Source organism: Poeciliopsis prolifica, unplaced genomic scaffold (assembly GCF_027474105.1).
Source record: "Poeciliopsis prolifica strain line A6 unplaced genomic scaffold, Auburn_PproV2 SCAFFOLD015, whole genome shotgun sequence".
Classification (NCBI taxonomy): domain Eukaryota; kingdom Metazoa; phylum Chordata; class Actinopteri; order Cyprinodontiformes; family Poeciliidae; genus Poeciliopsis; species Poeciliopsis prolifica.
In genome coordinates, this window is record NW_026562390.1 from 11,289,369 (window position 1) to 11,310,095 (window position 20,727).

General features: G+C 38.0%; 1 protein-coding gene across 1 annotated transcript; it reads left to right on the top strand.

Moving 5' to 3' along the window:
* The first annotated feature begins 8,294 nt into the window (after window positions 1-8,294).
* LOC129366484 (alpha-synuclein-like) lies at window positions 8,295-19,850 on the top strand. Its single transcript, XM_055040374.1, has 6 exons — window positions 8,295-8,663; window positions 9,072-9,229; window positions 9,374-9,403; window positions 11,372-11,514; window positions 17,810-17,881; window positions 18,318-19,850. The coding sequence occupies exons 2-6, from the start codon at window positions 9,109-9,111 to the stop codon at window positions 18,333-18,335; spliced, it is 384 nt and encodes a 127-aa protein (XP_054896349.1). The 5' UTR covers window positions 8,295-8,663; window positions 9,072-9,108; the 3' UTR covers window positions 18,336-19,850.
* Window positions 19,851-20,727: the final 877 nt, after the last annotated feature.

A 20,727-nucleotide genomic window follows, 5' to 3' on the forward strand; every position in this document is an offset into this window, starting at 1 on the left:
CCATCTGCAAGCCTGGATCCCATCCAACAGCAACACTGGAGCATACACACGCTCGAGCGTATCCCACACATACTTTACATGATATCATGAGCTGGGTGTCAATGGTTGTGCACCTCATGTTTGAGGTATAACAGCCGAGGCAGATGTTGTGTGACAACCTATAAGGGTTTTTGGTGCAACAGTTCTTTTTCAATACTTAAAACAGTAAAGCACATAATATTGGAAATTGAATCCTTATGACATCAGTCAAATAACTTTTCTTACAATGTTTGGAATGGACATGCATCGCACATATTTCGACTTAGACAAGTCTCAGATCGGAGCTCTTGCTCTCGTCAAGTAACGTGGAGAAAACAAGCAAAATGTTTTGTGAAACAGAGACTGATGCTATGCAGCAGCAGCAGGCCAAAGTGAAAATGCCTTTTCCCCTTCTAGAGATTTGTATTGGAAACCACAGATCCACGATTTCCTCTTGCACATCTCAGGGAAATGTCTGCGATTCACTGTGGGGCTGCTACAAATAGTTTCATTTGGTTTCAGTTCTACTTTGATTATAACTGCAACCAGTTGTCCTGTTGATTTTACAGAGGAGAATCAACAAACAAGTGCCTTATGGCCATTTGATGAATGCATTGCTATACATGAACTCAGACTTCAGTTTTCCCTTCTCATCTTGAATGGAAATGTTTTTGAAGACGACATCCCTAACTAATTTAGTCCTTGAGGTTATCCTCCTGATCCGTGTTGCTGAGATGCAACAAAGAACAGCTGTGGGTTTCCAGCTGTACAATATGTACAGCTAACTATCTATCAATCTGGTCCCAGTTCCCCTGAAACTCTGTAGCTTCATCATTATCTCCGACTGAAAAAGAAAAACATATTTGATAGTCGCCATGAGTGAGTAAATTCTTAAGTCACTTTGCTGTGTTCTCTTATCAGCCATTCGAAGAGCAAATATACATGAGTTATTAATCGCTGTATGACCAGACCGTGGTGGGTCCTCTTGAGCTTAAGTATGTAAATACATGCATTGTTTATATTTGAAACAGAAATCTCTTCACATGTAATTGTGGCAGAAGTTAACGCAACAGCACAAACTTCTAATTCTGAAGAGTTTCTCAATGAGTGTATTTGAAAACAACATTATTTGGGAATAAAATGGAAAAGAAAAAGTATACTCTGGTGTAGAAAATATGCAAAGCATTTTTTTTCTCACCACATTTTAACTCTCTACTATTTCCAATGCAAAAAGAACTCTTTGACCTTTCCAAAGGTAGGTTGGTGAAACATCCCACAGCTGCAGACATGCCGGAGTAATTTAGTCATTCCTTCCTGCTCGGCAAAAGCGCCAAAGTATTTATAAAAGTCCTCAAGGACAACTTGTGGACAAAATAGGAGTTTGGCAGTGGAAATGGTCGATATACAGTCAATGATCTGTAGGATGGTTTGTGATGTTGCTGAAGCCTGTTAAACTTGGCAAAAAAGTTCCTGCTTCTATCATGTGTGTGCAAACAACTTTTTGCCATGTTTAAAAAAAAAAAAAGTCTGGGAGACGAACTACATTCTATTGTGGACAACAATGTCTTCATTTTTCTTTACATTGGTTCGTTATGGGCTTCTGAACTATTAAAACTAAATACCAATTTTTAAAAATGTACTTTAACACTTATTTGTCCAAAATGGCAAAACAGAGGTCGGCAAATCATGTAGAGTCTGAGCTTTAATACCAAAACTAAACACTATACGGACGAGAGACCCTGGAGAAACAGGACGAACAGAACCAGGATGCTGCATTGAAGAGGAATCTAGTATGGATCAACCTCAAATGTACATTAATTGCTGGAGTGAGAAACTAGTGGGTCAGAATTTTAACGGGACAAGCGTGACTGGAAAGCTGGGGAAATCACTGATTAACACTTTCACTATGAAACGCTACAGGAAGCACAAGGAAGTAGCAAAACAGGACATGACTAAGGACTAACAGTAACCACAAAACAAGAAAAAAGTGACAGCAAATATCAAAGTAAATGGAATCTTGATATTTTTATATCTTTTTTCTATATCTGGGATCTGGGGTTGTTACACATATTGATTCATTGTCTTGCCCTTATCCAAGGAGCTCTGGCCAGAAACACATTCCAGCATTTTTTTAGGGATCCTAAAGTGTCTCCAGGCCAGAAAAAAATAAATGTATAGTCTATCCAGTCAGTTCTTGGTCTGCCCTGGGGTTTCATTCCAGGGGGACATGCCCAAAATACCTTCACAGGGAGACACCGAAGAGAGATCCTGAGCAGACTAATAATACTTTTGTCATGCATGTTCTGTCCCATTAAAGCAAATGGTGCCTCAACATGGTATTTTTTATTTGTCAAAGAAAAAAAACTTCAAGAACATTAGTCAACATGCCTCATTTTTACATGATCTTATTAAAGCTTCTGTTAACATAAAGAGCAGTTTTTGTTTTTTAACAAGTTAACATCTCATTCAAGCTGTAACAAGGCCAGTGTGGCCACAGACTTGATGTTTAGAGTGTCAGAACAATCAGATTAAAACTCAACCATGTTATGTTGATTTATCACTCAATCTGACAGCAAGCACTCCCTGTTTTCTCAGGTGGGTTTTCGGATGAGTCACCGAGAGGTTCTGGAGATTCTTGAAGATTTCCACAGGAGTTTCAACAGAGAAGCTAATGTGTGTTACAGATCTGATAAGAACACAGAAAGAAGGGTTCAAAAGGGTTTGGCATAACTCTGCGTTTAAACCAAAGCCAAGATCGCTGTGATGATATTTTTAAGGTTTAACTTTGGAAACGTTCATGAATGACTCATCACTGTACATTTTCTACATACTCTGTCATCATAACTTGAAGGAATATGATGGTCGATCACACCAACAACAGTGGTACATAATTTTACATCTTTCTTACATTCTATTTAATTTTCTTTACACTTAGTCAACATCTAGTACCATCCAAGATATATTGTTCTACTTCAGGACTCACAGTCATTTGTCATTTTGAATATAAGAGAATGATTTTGCATACTCAACCATCTGATAAACATATTAGTAATTTTTCACAACAGTCACTGTGAGTATAGCATGGAATGCATTTATTTCTCAAAGGATTTCTGGAATAAAAGGAACGTGTTTACTACGGACCTTTATGCTTCAGAAACTTTAGTGGTTTTCTGATTACCATTTATTATCTTTTTGCGATATAGTTTTACCAACTATTAAAGCCTGAGAAATCTGTATTTGTAACTGAACTGCTGTTACCTGGATGAACCCAACAAGGCAACAAGAACAAGTAGAAGCTCGCACATGAAGGAGCTTCCGAGTGGCACATTTCACTTACATGTAGTGCCATCTAGTGCCGGTTTTGTGCACAAATACCCCAGGCAAATGCCACATAATAAAAAAATCTGGTTTATAATTAATTTTTCTCAAAATGTGAAAAGTATTTACAAAGATCAAATAAATGCTGCTTGGATATGTAGAAACTTACAACGGTCAGAGCTATTAAAATATTCCAGTTCTGCCTGAAAATTGAAACCAAGTATTACTTGTTGCATAATCGCAATTTCTTTAAATTATCTAAACAAATGGTGATGTGAGCATTTTACAAGTAAAACCTGAATGACTGAAACCATTCCAAGATTGTGGGGTGAAAGTAGCAAAGGAAAAATAAAGATGTCCTACTTTAAAGAGGTGTTGCGCAAGGTAAGAGTTCATCTGCTCAGTATCACCCCACCCGAAATATAAACTTAGTCATAGTGTCAGTGGGGTTACTCCCTGAAAACAGAGTAGGTAAGTTAGCAATGAGTGACATTGATCAAGCAAATCAAAATCTAAGGTGACTCACTAATGGCCTGGGAAATATAAGTCACGCAATCCATTGAACGTCAAAGGTCAAAATGACATATATCCAGACTTATAGTAACCAGCTGTTTTGGTGAATTTTGCGGCAATATTCTCTTAAAATGCAGTTAGTGAATGATAAGTGGAATGAACTAAAACAAGCTTCACTATAATGTAAATTGAAAGAATTGCGATAATAACGTTAAATGCCATTAGTGAAAATTGCAAGCAGTGCATTTTTAAATGTTTATGTGGTCTAACAGCTGGATTTGTGTTATGAAATTAGGTCATCCTAGCAAATTTGAGGACTATCATAACACAAGTGAAGACTTAGACACCCTTTTACTTGTTGTGGCTGGACTAAACAATGAGACCAAGTATCCACCAACACCCAAACGGGTGACTAACTCACCATCAGTCATCACTCCTCCACAGTTGGCTAAGTTTCTGATGATTCAATTCATGAACAAGGTCCTGGCAAATGCAGTTAGAGGGAGCAGTTATGGGGATGGATGTGTCCGTCACAAAACAAATCCAGTGGGTTTTCATTGGGGGAAAGTAAATATCCGGTGAAGAAACAGCAGGACAAACTGAATATCAACGGATCAAGCGGTTAGAGAGCTTTCAGCACAGAAGCTGTGGTTTTGTTCCAGTGCCATCTTAAACAGGATTTTGTTTATTTATTTAAGCTACAAACTATCTACCACACTTACTTTGTAAAAACAGCGACTTGAAAAACTTTGATGTTACCGATTTCATAGGTAGTTACCAGATAACAAGGTAATAATGGAAGACAAAGGGGCACAACAGAAACAGTCAAGCATATAGTGGTGGAAAAATATAAACCAAAATCAGATTTAGAAAAAGAAAAAATCAGGCTTTCACAGTTTTAAATCTGACAGTGGCAAGGATATGATGTCAACCTTAACATGAATAGTGAGGGGAACATTAATCAGGGATGCAGCCAAGAGACCCACAGAGCTGAGGAGACTCATAAGACAATCCATCAGCAGAGTAATTAGCCATGAACATAACTAATGGGAACAAATGGTTGGTAGAGTGAAACAAAACCACAAAAAGTTCCATTTAACGTTTTCCATAAGACATGTAGGAGACACGGTGAACATATAAAATAAGTTGGTCCGGTCACATTAGACCAGAAATATACTTTCCGGCTGATATAAATTCGATGTGTGACAGACAGCTAACACTGCATATCTTATTGAACATGGCATCCTCATGGTGAAACATAGTAACAGCATCATCAGCTTTAACAAGGACTGGGAAGCTGACCACATATGGGGAAGTGAATGAAGATAAGCGCAAGGCCATCCTGAAAGAAACCCCGTTAGAAGCTACAAAAGACTTGAGGCTACATAGGACTTCAAGCAGCACGTGAGCATAAAGCCAGAGCTAATTGAAAGGGTTAGATCAAAGGATCATCATGTGCTAGAATGGCCCTGTCAAAGTCCAGACCTAAATCCAATTGAGAGTCTGTGTCAAGATTGGAAGATTTATGTTCACCCTCACCATCCAATCCGACTGAGCTTGAGCTGTTAAACAAATCAGGAATGGGTGCAAATATTCAGTCTCTAGTTTTGTAAAGCTGGAAGGGACAAAAGACTTACATTGTCTGAAACAAAATATTCACCCCTGTTGCTTTTATAAATCAATCGAGATTAACAACATTTCACACACAAAAAAACAAAAAGACAAAAAAAAAAACAACAACCTTTAACATTCTGGTGAAATATGATTTCTTCAAATCATATTTAGATAAAAAAAACATATGACGTAGAATGAGTGACAGAATATTCACCCCTTCAAGTCAGTATCTAGCACAGGGGTGTCAAACTTCAGTCCTCAAGGGCCACTGTCCTGCACTTTTGAGATGTGCCACAGGTACAAAACACTAGAATGAAATGGCTTAATTACCTCCTTCTTGTGTAGATAAGTTCTCCAGAGCCTTGCTAGTGACCTAATTATTCTACTCAGGTGTGGTGCAACAAAGTCACATCTAAATGTTGCAGGGCAGTAGCCCTCCAGGACTGGACTTTGACACCTGTGATCAGTAGGTACACCTCTAGCTGCAATCACAGCACAGAGCCTGTGTGGACACGTCTCTATCAGGCTTCGCACATCTGGACACTGCAATTTTACTTCATTCTTCCTTGTAGACCTGTTCAATCTCTGTCAAGCTGTGTGGGAAAAAAAAAAACACAAATTTTCTATGGGACTGAAGTCTGGGTTTTGACTTGACCACAACAGAACATCTCCCCCTTTGTCTTCAAACCATTTCCGGTTTGAAATGGTTTTGTCATTTTCTTGCTGAAAAAAATAAATGTTCTCTGAAGCCTTAGTTCTCAGGCTGAAGTAGGTCATTCACTTTAAGAAGGGTTAATAATTATGTGAACTTATTTTGTTTAGCATCTTTATTCAAATCGCATTATTTCATAAAATATTATTCCTCGTTTTGATGTTAAATACTTTTTCTGATTTTTTTTTTGTTTGTTTTTTTTTACAGAAAAGCAAAATGTTATGATTTGTGTATAAACAGAATAAAAAGGGCAAAACATTCCAGGGTGTGAATATTTTCTAGGCACTGTACAGCTGAAACTCAATTAAATTATGCTTCTACAAAGTAACTGTTGACTCGGGGGTCCAAATTCAAATTTACATTCCATATTGCAGATTTTCATTTGAAAAAAGGAAAAATGCATCCCAGTAAAATAGCCTGAAGTTTGTAGCTGGAACACAACAAAATTTGGAAACAGTCAACAGGAGAGAATACTTTTGCTGGAAGTCCTTATTTACATGCATTCAAGTCGCACCTCTGTCTTATAAGGCTTTTTTATTATTGCTGGATTGTTCTGTTCAGGTCAAGAGGTTCAAAACGCTGTAGCAAAAATGCTGCAGCAGGTGGCGCTGTTTGACGTAAAGTAAATCAATCTCGAGAACGTAATTTTTTTTTTTTTTTTTTTTTTGTATGCCATATGTAAGCAGGGTTTTTTTGAGCACACGTTATTGTCCCTTGGTGTTGTGTTTGAACTTGTGCGATAGAGCAATCGGGTTTAGCGTCAGTAGGTGGCAGGATGAGAACCTCTGCTTCCGAATCCTTTTCCTCATTTTCAGACCTTGGCTTTTTCTGTAACTTCAGATCTCAGCCGGTGTATCTTTAATGAGGCAATCATGAAGTTAACAAATGCACACACGCACACACACACGCACACACCCTCCCTCTGAGGATACAACAAAGAGAGAAAGGAAACAAGGTATGATGAGAAACACCAGTAGGCTATACTTCAGGAAAAGTGGTGAAGTCACGAATGTCTTCATGCGTCTTTGTTCTCCTCAGACTGCAGGTCTGCTGTTTGAAAGGAAGCAGAAGATTTTCTCATTCAGGTCAATACTTCAAACCACATTAAAGATGAACAAAGTAGGGCAGAGCCTTTTTTTTAAAGCTGCTCTCAATAAAAGAAAGCTTTTTTGAAAAAAAAAAAAGAAAAAGATATTAGCACTATGACTTGTGGTATTTGCTGTGACTCACTGAAGATGGTCATTCTGCAAAGAATAAAACAAAGAGCAAAGCCTCTTTGTACTGTCTTTATCCCCATCTTTTAATTCTCCTAAACACTGCAAAACAACTTTCAAGTTAGCTCATTTGAGCTATAATTAGGGGCAACTAGAAAGAAGATGGTTGTGCTGTAGGTAGCCAGAGAAAATTAGTCCACACATGCAAGTTGGTGGTCATACGATCTATGAGAAATCCAGTAAACTTTCCATGTTATGGTTCTTTAGAGCATAGTAAAATTAGTCATTTTGGAAAGGAGAGTTGCAGGGAGGATTTTAATTAGGGTTGATATTTAGTTTGACATTAGGGTTAGGAAGGAGGGCTCAAATAAGGTTTCGAAGGAGGGTTCTGATTAGGATTGGAAGGTTAAATGTTAAATGACGTCTGTCTGTCCAAAACTAACATGCAAAGGGTTTTGTGTGTATTTTGAAAATGGTTTCTGAATCGCCTGCAAGTAATTTTAGAGGCGAGTAAATCCTCAAATGTATTTTCCTCTTGCTGTATTTGGTTCTCATAAAGGTGAAGCGTGAAATTTTAAATTCCTCTAATAAAATACATTTAAATAGATTTGTTGTTTGCTGATGTGTGTCTAACTTATTGCATCGCTTGAGCTACTTTTTCTTTTTTTTTTTTTTTTTTACATTTGTCGTTAAATGACTCACACAAAGCTCAGAAGATTGATGTAATCTGCCTTTCTAATATCCTGCAGAAGTTTCTAGTTACACTGTAAGCAAATTTGTTGACAAACTGATGGAAAAACTGGCCTCCAGTCGCCACCGACCTGCTGCACGCAGCTGCTCTTAACATCCTGAGTCACATGTGGGAAGAGAGAATAGCTGAGCCCGGTTGTTTTCAGTAATTACACGGCCACCAGCCTAATTGGCAGTGGAGCCACAGATGCTGCTGCTGCTCCTACTCACAGTGGACAACCCACGTATAGGAACGGCTACGTAATCCGTGCGAGGGAGCGTGTTATGTGCGCGTGAGGGAGAGTGATCAATCGCTCCATTCTCCGGCTCTGTGGCGTGGGAGGCGTCTGTCAAACGGACCCGTGGAGAGTCCTCTCTTGTCCGTCCGAGTGGAGGACAGTCTGCACGCCGTCGTCTGTTGGGAGCAGCTGAAGTTTGGAGTCCGTGAAGCCGCCCGGTGTCACTCTTTGTGGGGGGAGAGAGACTCCGCTGCCGCCCGGGAAGACCCGTCACATTGTGTGCTGAAAGGAAGTTGAAGCAAACAGGTGCGTGAAGCACTTCTGTTATTTTTTTCCTATTTTAGGCCTATTTTATTTATTTATTTATTTACCGTACAACAAAGAACCTTTTTGTCGTAGCAGTAATATGTGCGCGCGTCTGCTCCGTTTCCTCCCTTACTATCTGTCCTTTGTATTAATAGCAAAGCCCTTCACTGCTGCCATTCACAGGATGTAATTCCTACAGGTGGGATTTGCTCCAAAGCTGCTCGCATTGGGCAGCGCAGATATTCCATCCTGTAATAAACCAGTCAGAGGAAGAAAAAGGGAGGGAGGAGAAAGAAAGAAAAGAATAGAAAAGCAAAAAAAAAAAAAAAAACGCGGGGCGGTGGCATCACTTCTGTGTTTTCACGGCAACTAATTCAATTCTTGCGTCTGACTGGACCTGCTTGGTAGCTGGGTGCGTGTGATCCGGGAGCCGAACCGAGCCGCCATGGACGCGCTGATGAAGGGTTTCTCCAAAGCCAAGGACGGGGTCGTGGCAGCGGCGGAGAAAACCAAGCAGGGAGTGACTGGAGCGGCTGAGATGACGAAGGATGGGGTTATGTATGTTGGTGGGTGCCAGGAATTTATCTCATTTTATGCTCAGGAAGTGACTGTAGTCACCCCAATTTAAAAAGAAAATAAAAATAAATCCACATTGTATTGTCATTTTGATTGTCATACTTGTAAATATTTGGCACTCATATGTCTTTCAGGTACTAAAACAAAGGATGGAGTTTCCACAGGTAATGACTTTGTATTAATGCCAATGACTTCTTCCCAATGTTCTTGTTTAAATTTTACTATTTATGTTTGTGAAGATAAAAATCTGAACAAGGTGTCCAGATTTTTATCTGACTTTTTTTGAAACACAAAGTGATCCAGTTTTGCCCTTTCCCCACCTGTTGCTGCACACTACCAGTCAGCTTACTAAAATAAGAATGCTTTTAAATATTTCCTGGCCCCATGGGAAAGAAAAAGGCTTGCATAAAAATATTCAAACTAATTCAATAACTTAATGCCAAAGATAGTATTATAGTCAAAGGAAGTTTTAGAGGGTATTAGGAGTTGCTGTTTCTTTTTGTTTGTTTGTTTGTGTTGTTGAATTTTAATGCATACAGTATTTGACAAGCGTCCAGAGAAAAAAAAATGTAATTCCATATCTTTGTGAGATGGTTTAAGATGCTGGATTTTTACATAGTTAACATGTAATTATTGGAAAATAGTTGGTGAAACCTGGTATTCAAAGAACCAACACGACTGATGTTTTGAAGCTGTCATTTCTGTTAATTATGATGGTTTCTCGCTTCCCCATAATGAAAACGTGACATCTGTGTTCAGAAAAAAACATCAGACAAACAAAAAAATACATATTTGATACAGAAATTTGGGCTTGATGTTTACAAGTTGTTATTTTGACAAGGTTCTTTTAAGCTGACATGCAAACATCATTGTATACGTTTTTGACTGTGAAAGACAAAAACAAAAGATAGTTTTTTACATAATTATTAAAATCAATTCAACAACTGGATAAAACTAATGGATATAATTAGGATGGGTTTTTCTTATTTTTTTAATGTTATTAAAGATGAGTGTTTGGACCTTAAAGTTGGGGCCCACATCCTGCTCACTCAAGTCCTGACTACAGTAATTAATATGTAATATAATTTAAACAGCAAAAGGAGTATTTGTGCCTTATCTGTTTGAAATTGAGCCAGTTGAATAATATAGCACGTTTTTGTTTTATATTTTCAAGTAATTCCATACAGATCTGTTTTGTTTTTGTTTGGGTTTTTTTTACACAAGATTACCATAGTTTGACAATTTCAGACCAATCCAGGTGTAATTTCACAAACAAAGGACAAGTTTTAGCTCTGCAGATCTTTTACATGATTGAAAAGCAAAATGAGATTGCCTCACCGATACCTCAGGCGATTAACAGGACAGATATATAGCATCTCTGTGGGTGGAAAAGTATCACGTTTCCACTGCTTTATTCACCCTACACCTGAGTGACTCCCTGCAGGCCTTGCTTTGCTACTTCTCATTCAGAACAAGGGGGGGAACAAGCAGAGCCAGGCCTACCTTAACCATAGGAACCCTGGCAGATGGTTTGTTTCTTTGTTTGTTTCTTACACTAAGCAGGTGAAGTAAATACACTATGACATAATGTCTTGTCAGCGATCTGCAGTAGATGATCCGATAATCTGCTTTGGAGAGGTTCGTGCAGGCCGTGATTGGGCCCTGTGAGTTTTCTGGTCTTGATTAATGATGCTGTACGGGTTGATCAGTGAAAGCCTTCACCTGTTGCCTCCATTTCGATTGCAACCGTCCATCAAAGATGATTAGTCCATCATGGGGATAAATTTGTTTGCCTTCTCTGCCTCTTTGAACAGCACTCACCCGAGGCTCTTCCTCAAATTAGGTTAGCTGATTGAATTACGCACACTTTTTTTTTTTTATCTGTTTGCAACACAGCAAAAATCATTAATAAATCACTTGCCTTGAAACGCCAAGTAGAAGACAAGCTAACAGTAATAATTACAGTTGTTTCTATTATAACTGCTTCTCAGATTACTTTAAAAAAAAACTTTAGAATGACTTGTGGGATTTGTTTCATGTTTCTGTTTGTAATCCTCCTGTGTGTTGAGACTGTAATAATACAGCCTCCCCTCTCTTCTTCTTTTCCTTTCTCCTTCCTTTTGTCCCTGCAGTCGCTGAAAAAACTGTGTCTGGAGTGTCTCATGTGGGCGGAGCTGTGGTTACCGGGGTTACTGCTGTGGCCCAGAAAACCGTGGAAGGAGCGGGCAACATCGCCGCTGCCACTGGATTGGTCAAGAAGGATCCAGCCAAACAAGTAAGAAAGAGGCTTTTAATCTCGTCTTGAATAGTAAGTGACAATTTTTGGTGAAACATTTCTTCTTTTACAAAACAGCTGGTTCCATTTTATGAGATTTTTGTCTTCAGCTTTTCTAAAGCACTATAATTACTTATCAAAGTCTGTTGGTTAAAACTGTACCAAAAAAAAAAACACCAAAAAACATCACAATTTATGGTAACACCAATTCATCTCTTTATCTTTTCATAAAAAGGTTTTAATCTCTACGTTTTCTGGAAAAAAGAAGACAGAAAGAATATTTTAAAAAGTATTTTGTCAAAATTACAGTTACAGTCAGATAACGTACATGACAAATTTTTATTTATTTTTTACTTATCAGAGGTTTTGGCTGCATCTCTAATTTGATCGGTACCTGCATTTTCTAACTTTGCCACAACTTTGTTATTAAAGGTAACAGATTTTACGCCACATGCCTCCCAGATGATCCCATAGGGAAATTACATCTGCTGTTGCTCTGTTTCTTAATCTTGCAATGTGCACTGGCACATTTTACTTGAGTCAAATTGGGAAGAAATTAAGGGGATGTTAGGCACCAATCAGCTCTTCACATTTCTAAAGTATGTATGTTGTTTCTATGTACGTTGTGTAATGGGAACGTTTATTGGGATTGAGTTATAAAAACAAACAGCGCTACTTATCTTTTTTTGTTTTCCTTTCCGTTACATATATGATTGTCTAACCATCTTGGGCTGAAAGTTCAATGTTCAACACATAGTCTTTAAATTCTCCCAAGTATCGAAATTATTATTAGCTTAAATAATCAGAAAAGTTGGACTGTCTACAGTTGGAATCACTTCAAGCATTTGGCATGCAGAGGTGAGTGAATCTTCATGAATATATAAGGAATATGTGCCGGTATAGCTTAGCATGAGGTTAAATACCATTGGTATGCATGTGGGCAATAGAAACGATACGTCAGCTGTTTCTGATGCGTCAAAAAATTCCTTTGCAGCTTGCTTACCTGAACATTACATTATGGTACAATACCAGGCCTGTAGCTTTTTTTTTTACTAAAAGTATGACTTTGTATACAAAAGCAGGACAAATGCATGCTGGGGAAATTAAACTAAAAGTTTTTTGTTTTTTTTTATAACCAAAATTTTCATTCAGCAAATTTATTCTTACTGTCTTAAAGTATTTTAGATGGAAAAATACCTTAAAAAGTAAATATCATTGGGACAAATTCCATTTAGAGAAAGCAACATGTCAGTTATGTAGTAAGTGAGACTGAAGTGATGGATGTTTTTGGTAACACGTTAATTTAGCTGGCTGACTGATTGATCCCTGAAAATGTCTGAGGTTTGGAGAAGCAAATCTCTTCCAAGATATGAACATCTTAAGCTCTTCTGTTATCATCTGTTGCATATTTTGTTGTGGCAATTAGTCAGGGTGTGTCTTTATTACTTAAACCTGCCCCTTATGTAGAATTTTGTATTTTAATTGTCAAGCTTTAAAAAATAAAGTAACAGGACAGTCCTGATCTTTTACTTTGAAATACAGTTCTATTATTTAATAGACAAAACTAATGTGCTTACTTATTAAATCTGGTCCAAAAGTAGATAATTTATTAATGTGATGTCAATAAATAAGAGCTAAGAGCTTAGCTTATCTCTGTCCATTTGTCATGTCTGTCTTTCATAAATAATGGAAACTAATGCACAGCAAGTTAAAAAAGTAATAATAATCTGTTTTAACTTCCCAGAGCTGGAAATCAAGTAAAGGCTTTGCATGACTGTTTAGATTCCAAATTTCTGCATGGACAAATATCTATGAAGGACACAGGTGCTCAGCAAGTGGACAAGCATTTTGCATCAGATGTTTCATTACTTTTGTCCAAGTGGAACTTTATACATGGTAGGCTGAAAGCAGATAAGATGTTGGAAACCGTGACTGGTTTTTGTTGGAGTATGTATAGGAAGTGTGATATTTTGAGGGGTCATACTTGGTGTCCATGTTGCACGTTGCTGTGCGCACACTCACATTGAATCCAAAAAGGGCCTTCTCTAAAATGTTCCCACAGAGCACTGGGCCTCACTTAGTATGCAAAAGGGCCCCTGCCAAACTCCTGAAAAACAGGACCCTCTGTGTCAAATAATACACAGTGCAGTAAGGAACGTGCAGCTCTCCTTAGCAACTACCAGACAGAGACTGTTACATGGGATTTCCAGACAGAGAAGGATGATCTGGTCTCCGTGGCTCTGGAGTTCAGTAGCAACATACTTGACACCACTGGATCCAACACTTTGCATTGGGCTTGGTGATGAAAACCTTAGGAAACCCATTTGAATGAAGCTCTCTATGCACTAATCTTGACCTAATTGTTATTTGAAGGTATGAAGTTATTGATCCTGTATATCTTTACATGGCCTACCAGTTTGCAAAGTTTCTGTTTTGGCACTGCTATTGACTGTGGAATATTTAGTACGGAGGAACTATCATAAAAAGCTGATTGCAAAAGTAGCATTCTATGTTGGTACTTGCAATTAAAAGAGGCCCCTGAGAGCGACCAATTGTTTTTATGAAAAAAGTGAAGATACCAAAATATGAGAAGCTTCCATTACTGAGTTATGTGTGAAGATGAAGCTGTTTATTTAAACACACCCAGAGGCAGCAGCACAGTGTATTCCTCCATTTCATGTGGAAGCTCCAAACTAAGCCTTCACTGTGTTAAAAATGGCGTACCGACCTTGAGTCATTTGTCACCATTTTTCATATCGGCTGCATGTCTTTCTCACCTGAAATGAAAGCAGTTACATACTGGTAGCGACCCGGCATTCTCCATCAGTCAGTCTGGCCTTCGTCTGTCAGAGCAGGAGGAGGAGGCCAGAGTTGTTTATCGGCGCAAACCATTTGCTGTTCAGACAAAAGTCAAACCTGAAAAATTATGCTCCTGTCTTATCATCAAAAGGCACTTTTATTTGTATTGTGTACGTTTGAAATTCTTTGTAAGACCACTAAGTACACGGCATTATGTATTTTATAGAATTAAAACTTTTCTGACAAATTACAAAAAGAATAGATATATTGTCAAAATGCTAAAACTTCATAACCATTTGATTATATCTACTAAAAATTTAGCTAACCAGTTAGATAAATTCTAGCTAACTGGTTAGCTACATCCACTACAATGCATCGCTGGATGTAGAGAAAAACTCCAGATCTTTGCCCTCTGGGTTTCTAAAGACACAAGTTAATAAATGAATCATGACTATAATAATGAACTTATTGCAATAAATATGTTTTGCTGTTTTTCTGCCAATTATCAGGAAGAAAACCAGATTTAAAAAATGATATGTTTTAGGTTTTTATTTTAGATTGTTGTTACATTTTTAAAATGTTTATATTTTTATATCAATTTTTTGCATCTGATCTCTTGAGCTCAGTTTATTTTTATGTAGAAATTTTATATACAATTCCTTAACAGAATCTTCATTTTTATGTAGAAATGTAGCTGTTTGTTACTCATGTTACCATCTCCTCACATATCAAATGTGAAAACTGGCCTTGCACACAACGACTCATGTTTTGTGAATTCATGCAACCACAAAATAGCTTTCAACTTCAATCCGGTCCAATCTTAATGAACTCAGAGAAGTCAGCAATGCTTCTGTAGCTTATCGATCAATGTTTCCTTTTCAGTAAGGCTAACTGAAGAGTGCAGCAAAAATAATCCCACTCAGAATAATGCGAGACCTTTTCCTTTAGTTTCCAACATAAAATCATGACTCTTTTCTTTCTTTGTATCCCAGAAAACAGTGTTGTTTTTTTGGGGGTATTTGTTGTGCTGTTCCAAAGACTTTTTAAGATTTTGTACTTTAATAATATAATGTCGTCAATGAGAGCATCCTTAAAGTCATCTAGTTTAATTCCAGTACTGCTGATCTGTGCAACTACTGTTTGTGTCTTTTTCTACAAAGTGACGATGTCTTTACCTTTTTATGGTGCGGATAAATGAGCTTTGTCAGACACTGATAGCAAAGAGAGGACTTTGTAATATTTCATTTAAAGCGATTGCATTTCCATATTCCACTCCTATTAATAATATGTTAAAATGAACATACAAACTGAACTCGGCTGTAATTACCCACCTGCTTTTGAGTAGCAGGGAACAATAAGCTTCCCAGGGAACACAAACACATTTTTCAGTGTTTGTTGTGATCCTAAATCTTCCGTTCCCTAATTAGCACCGAGGCACGGGGGAATTCACAAAAGCAAATCGTGTCACTTCTGAACGCCATGCACTTACATTTCCTTAATTGTGCCTTCACAGGTTGCTGTAAGCAAACCTGTGCCCCATGAAGAGATAAGATACGAAAGATTTGGAAAAACAAAAGTGTTTTTTTCAACTCATCTTTAACTAATCCAATTGTCTCCTTTTGCATCCCTTTGACAAGAAATTAGTTATATTAGATTACACAAAATGAAAAGAAAGTGTAGCATAATTAAGTAGAATCTTTAGAAGAGAGGACAGACCAAGAGAGGGATGTAAATGCAACTGACTGACTGAACGATCTGACAAGAAGAAACCTGCAGAGTGGGAAAGTTAAAATCTACATTCTTTTAAACAAGACACTGGCATGCAGATGGCAGCAGATTGTCCTCATTTAACAAGCGCTCCCGAGCGACTCAGAGTCATTAAACATCATTAATATTGATTCTATTTAAAAATTAATGCCAGGTGGAAAAAGTCCCTCCACCGCTCTCCTGAGACACTCAGACAGATAAAGACTCGCCCACAGACGAGCAAGCAGTCGACACCATAATGCTTTGTCCAGATTAATCTTCTCATTCGATTGTTTCACCAATTCATCATCTGTTGGTGACTCACGCTGATACAGCGCGGCTGGAAAGGCAGAAGGACCCAGAAATGCATAGATATAGGACAAACGTGGACGTGAAACAACAGAAAAAGGAGAAATCAGAAAATGGATGTCTTAACATATATCATTCTCAGTTGTTTGCTTTGGTAAATTAGCGTTGCAGAGATAATTCAGGCTAAATTTGCCTGAATGTTTACTTTAGTTAATAGGAGGGTGCTTTTTCTGAAAAACACAGACTTGATGGTGTGTTTGAAATGCAACAGCAGGAGTAGAAAGTGCAAAGACGTCCTAAAGGTTATACTCCCCATCTGGTAGCCCCACACGTCCACAAGCACTCATCAACACACAGTGATCACCTCTAATCAAGGTCAGCTCCGTCACACGGTGTAATCAAGACGGGAGACACGTCCATTTTTCATCAGTGTTTTAAACCTCGTTATTTTTTAGCGCCTCCAGCCATAATGACTGCTGTGATGCACATTCATCCTGAAACAAACAAAGAATTCAGTGGAATTTATATCTTGTATTTAAGATTGAACAGATTTTTTCCTCTCTATATTTAGATGTCGACTTTTTGAAGCACTTCCAAAGTAAGCCTGTGTTTTGAGAGCGAAGTGATCTCAGAATGGAGAATAACATTCAGTGCAATAGATTCAGTTTGTGTACAAGTTGCAAACTGACTCTACAACCTACGCACGCAATCCTCACCTTTAAACATAGCAGTAGCAGCATGATGCTGTGGGGATACTTTTTCTGCTCTGGGAATAGGAAGCTGGTCTGAGTTGATGGGAAGAGCTGGGAATAAAGGCTGAAAAAGACTTCAGACTAAGAAAAAGTTTCACCTCCTAAAGGCAAAATGACCTGAAAGATACAGAGCAACATTCATATGGTTAAGATCAAAGCAAATTATTTTGCTAGAACATCCCAGTCAAAGGCCAGACGTAAGCCTAATCAAATGTATGTCTGCAGTTCAAAATTAATGTTCACAAATGCTCCTTATCCAATTTGACTGAGCTTGAACTTTTTTGCAAAAATGTCTGATGTGCACATTCCATGAAGAAAGGTTGTTCTGGTTCTGATTCAGGTCTGACTGCAATTTAACATCGTTTGCAATACAAAACATTCCATTGTTTTCCTTGTAATTCACAATTATGTGTGACTTCGGACTGGTTTACTGCAGTTAAATACACTTGCAAGGAACTGTGTAGTCAAGTGTCTCGAATTGACTTAAAATAATAGGTTATTCTCCAACTACACAACACAACACATGAGTTAGTTTAGCTAAAGAAAGGCTTGAGGCTAAGCATGTGGGCTTCTCTGGTACAGTAACACTATTGTTGTCCTGTACAATGTTATCTTTACGGGATATATGAAAGATGCAGAGACGAGGTGTAAAATTTGGAAGTGAAATATATTTCTACTTTTTTCTGTAGGGTGAGGATGTCTCAGCAATACCAGATGTAGTGGAATCACCGATCGATACTGACTCCACTGAACCTACAGAGGTAACATTTTTGAACAATACAAAAAAACTGGTGGATACCTGCATGAGGGTTCATCTCACTTTTGCTTGAGAGCTTGCAAGAATATAAAGGTGATGATAATTATTTTAATTAGTCAAAGGTTTTACCTTACAGCTACTGGTGGAAGCTAATCATATGTCATACTGTTAATCAGGATTGTCTCAGAAAGGTGTTTAAGATCATACAGATAAAGAAAACAAATATGTCTGAGACGTTTTCCTATCAAGGCCACAGACTGACTTTCAGCCCTGTGTGACGGCAGTCAGAGGTCATTAATAAATCATATGACTGGGTGGGGTGTTTATAGACCAGCTCCTGTGTCTCAGATGCAACATCATAATGGAATAGGGGGATTATATCACATTTGCCTATGCAGCAGCAGAGTCACAGCAAAACCTGTTCTTTTCTCTCACCCCAGGAGGACTCAGACGACTGAGCGGCTCGGCGGCTTCACAGTCGAAGCAAAATGATCCAAACATTCCATGTCGCTCTGCCAAGTCCCGTCGTGCCTCGTCTCTGGTCCGTCATGGAGTCTGTGCTTGGCGTCTGTGCGTTTCTTTGTGTGCCGTTCTGTGTGTCTTTGCAGTAAATGTCTTGTAGGGAGACAGAGTGATGTCGTGCGAGTGTGCTGGCGCGTCCTGCGTCCCGGGCGGCGGCTCAGGTGTGTGTGTTCTGTGACCAGCTGTCGTTTACAGTGACTCCCTCCCACTGAGAAGGCCACCTGATCCCAGAGTGTGTGTGTGGGTGCACGTGTAGGTGTGTGTGTGTGTCTATCCGCTGTCAGCTGGTTGGCTGCATCCGTAACACAAACATGGAAGTACACAATTTACAAACACCTAAGTGTCTCTATATAAAGGAACAATTAACACAGACCTGTTTGAGATGGATGCATAATGATATTCTCTATTTTGTTGTGTATTTTGTCATTGTTTTTTGCAATGGATACTATAAAGTTCTGGGCTGTTTGTGCATTTATGTTGTATTTTATAGCATGTAAAAGTAATATTCAGCTTCACTGCTGTATCATGGATTTATTTGGATTAAAACGTTGAATAAAATATGTAAAGTGCAGGATTATGCTCTTGGAAGTCCTGTATGAACAAGTCAGTGTGGCAAATTATGTATTTACAAAACAAATGTGTGTTTCTGAATCACATTTCAGCTTCAACGCCTGATTTCCTAAATGAAAACAGACTTGTTCACAATTTGATGTCAAATTGTTGTCAAACAACAGGTTCTTATGTAAAACTCATGAGTTTTAATTGTTTTTTTTTTTTTTGTTTTTTTACATTAAGTTTGAGGTAAAAATCTTATTTAACATAGATGAATATATGTGTAATGTATTTACGTTGTATGTGTTTACATTCACCTAAATCTCCAGTCAGAGTATTACTTTAAAAGGTAAATAAACTTGAACGGAAACAAATATGACTGAACAAGGAAGCAAAATTATCTTAACAAGCACAGTGAGGATAAGGAGGTTAAGAGGAACAAACCCACCAAGCTCACCATTTCTAATTTTTTGAGTGTATTCTACTTCAACAAAAAATGAACTCATTTTGAGAGAGTTTACACATATTAAGGGTAATGGTTTAACACACTAGATGGCTCTGTGTAATCCCCAACCATGGATACAATTTCAAAAGTCAGTCCTTAATTTTACTGGACATAAATCTTGTAAATGTCACTTTGTGTATAATGATTTTTCTTTTTTTTTAACATTCATAACTTATTTTGTCAAATTGCGATAGGAACTGTTTTGAAACTAATCAAGCTGTACAATGTGAATAAACTGGAGATGCCCCAGATTGGGCAATCAGAAACTAGGTGGAAGATGTTTGAGAATTATCTTTAAATTTAACAGTAATTTAGAATAGAATAAATCCAATACAATTTCTGCAAAAGATGGAAATTGCTGTCCAAAACTTGTAAAGTAAAAACTATGAAAATAGTTGTTTTGTGTTTTTTTGTTTGTTTGTTTGTTTTTTTGTCAAATTGGTTTATTAGCAATCTGTTTACATCTGCTATAGATATCTAGGACCATAAAGCCTCTGTTATTTTGTGTCAGAGAATAAAAAATATTTCAGTATTCATACACTTTATCTATCTCTGATCTAGACTCTGGTCAAATCCTGATATTTCTGCAACAAAAAGAAACAAATTAGAATTCACAGCAAATATGACTTCCATAAAAGTATCGAAAACAACATCAAGGAGACAAGAAAGGGTGTTTCTCAGCAGGATTTTCTGTGAGGCGAAAGGTGGTGACCTCTGGCCTCCACTTCTCCACATGCTGCCGCGTCCTTGAGGAGGACACTGCTGTCTCTCCAGCTGACAGGCAAACACCTGCATGCTGGTCTGTGTTTGGGGGACAAAGTAAGCAAAAGAGGCAGATTGCAGGATCCAGATTGGTTTCATTCACAGTAAGGTAGCCTTTGGGTTTTCTTCAGTTCAGGTAAAAAAAAAGGTATCAGAAAAAAGACAGAAACAAACAGATCTATACATTGATAAAAAAAAAAAAAAACAGTTGTATATAAATGTTATATTCACATTGATGAACCGCTCAATGCAAACTCGAATCGAGGATGTACTACCTGGACAAGGAAGCTTTTCAGCTTCTATCAGTCTGAACTGGATCAACTGTCTTTTTATTTGACAGTCAACAGACAGAAAACAAAATTGTGAGAACGGGGATGTAAACGTGGCTAGAGTCATCAGTCTGGGACTTGAACCAGTGACGGCTGCACTGAGAACACATTGGGTTGTGCTTTACTAAATAAGCTATTGTAACCAGAATATTAAACAATTTTAACAAGGTCGAATAGATG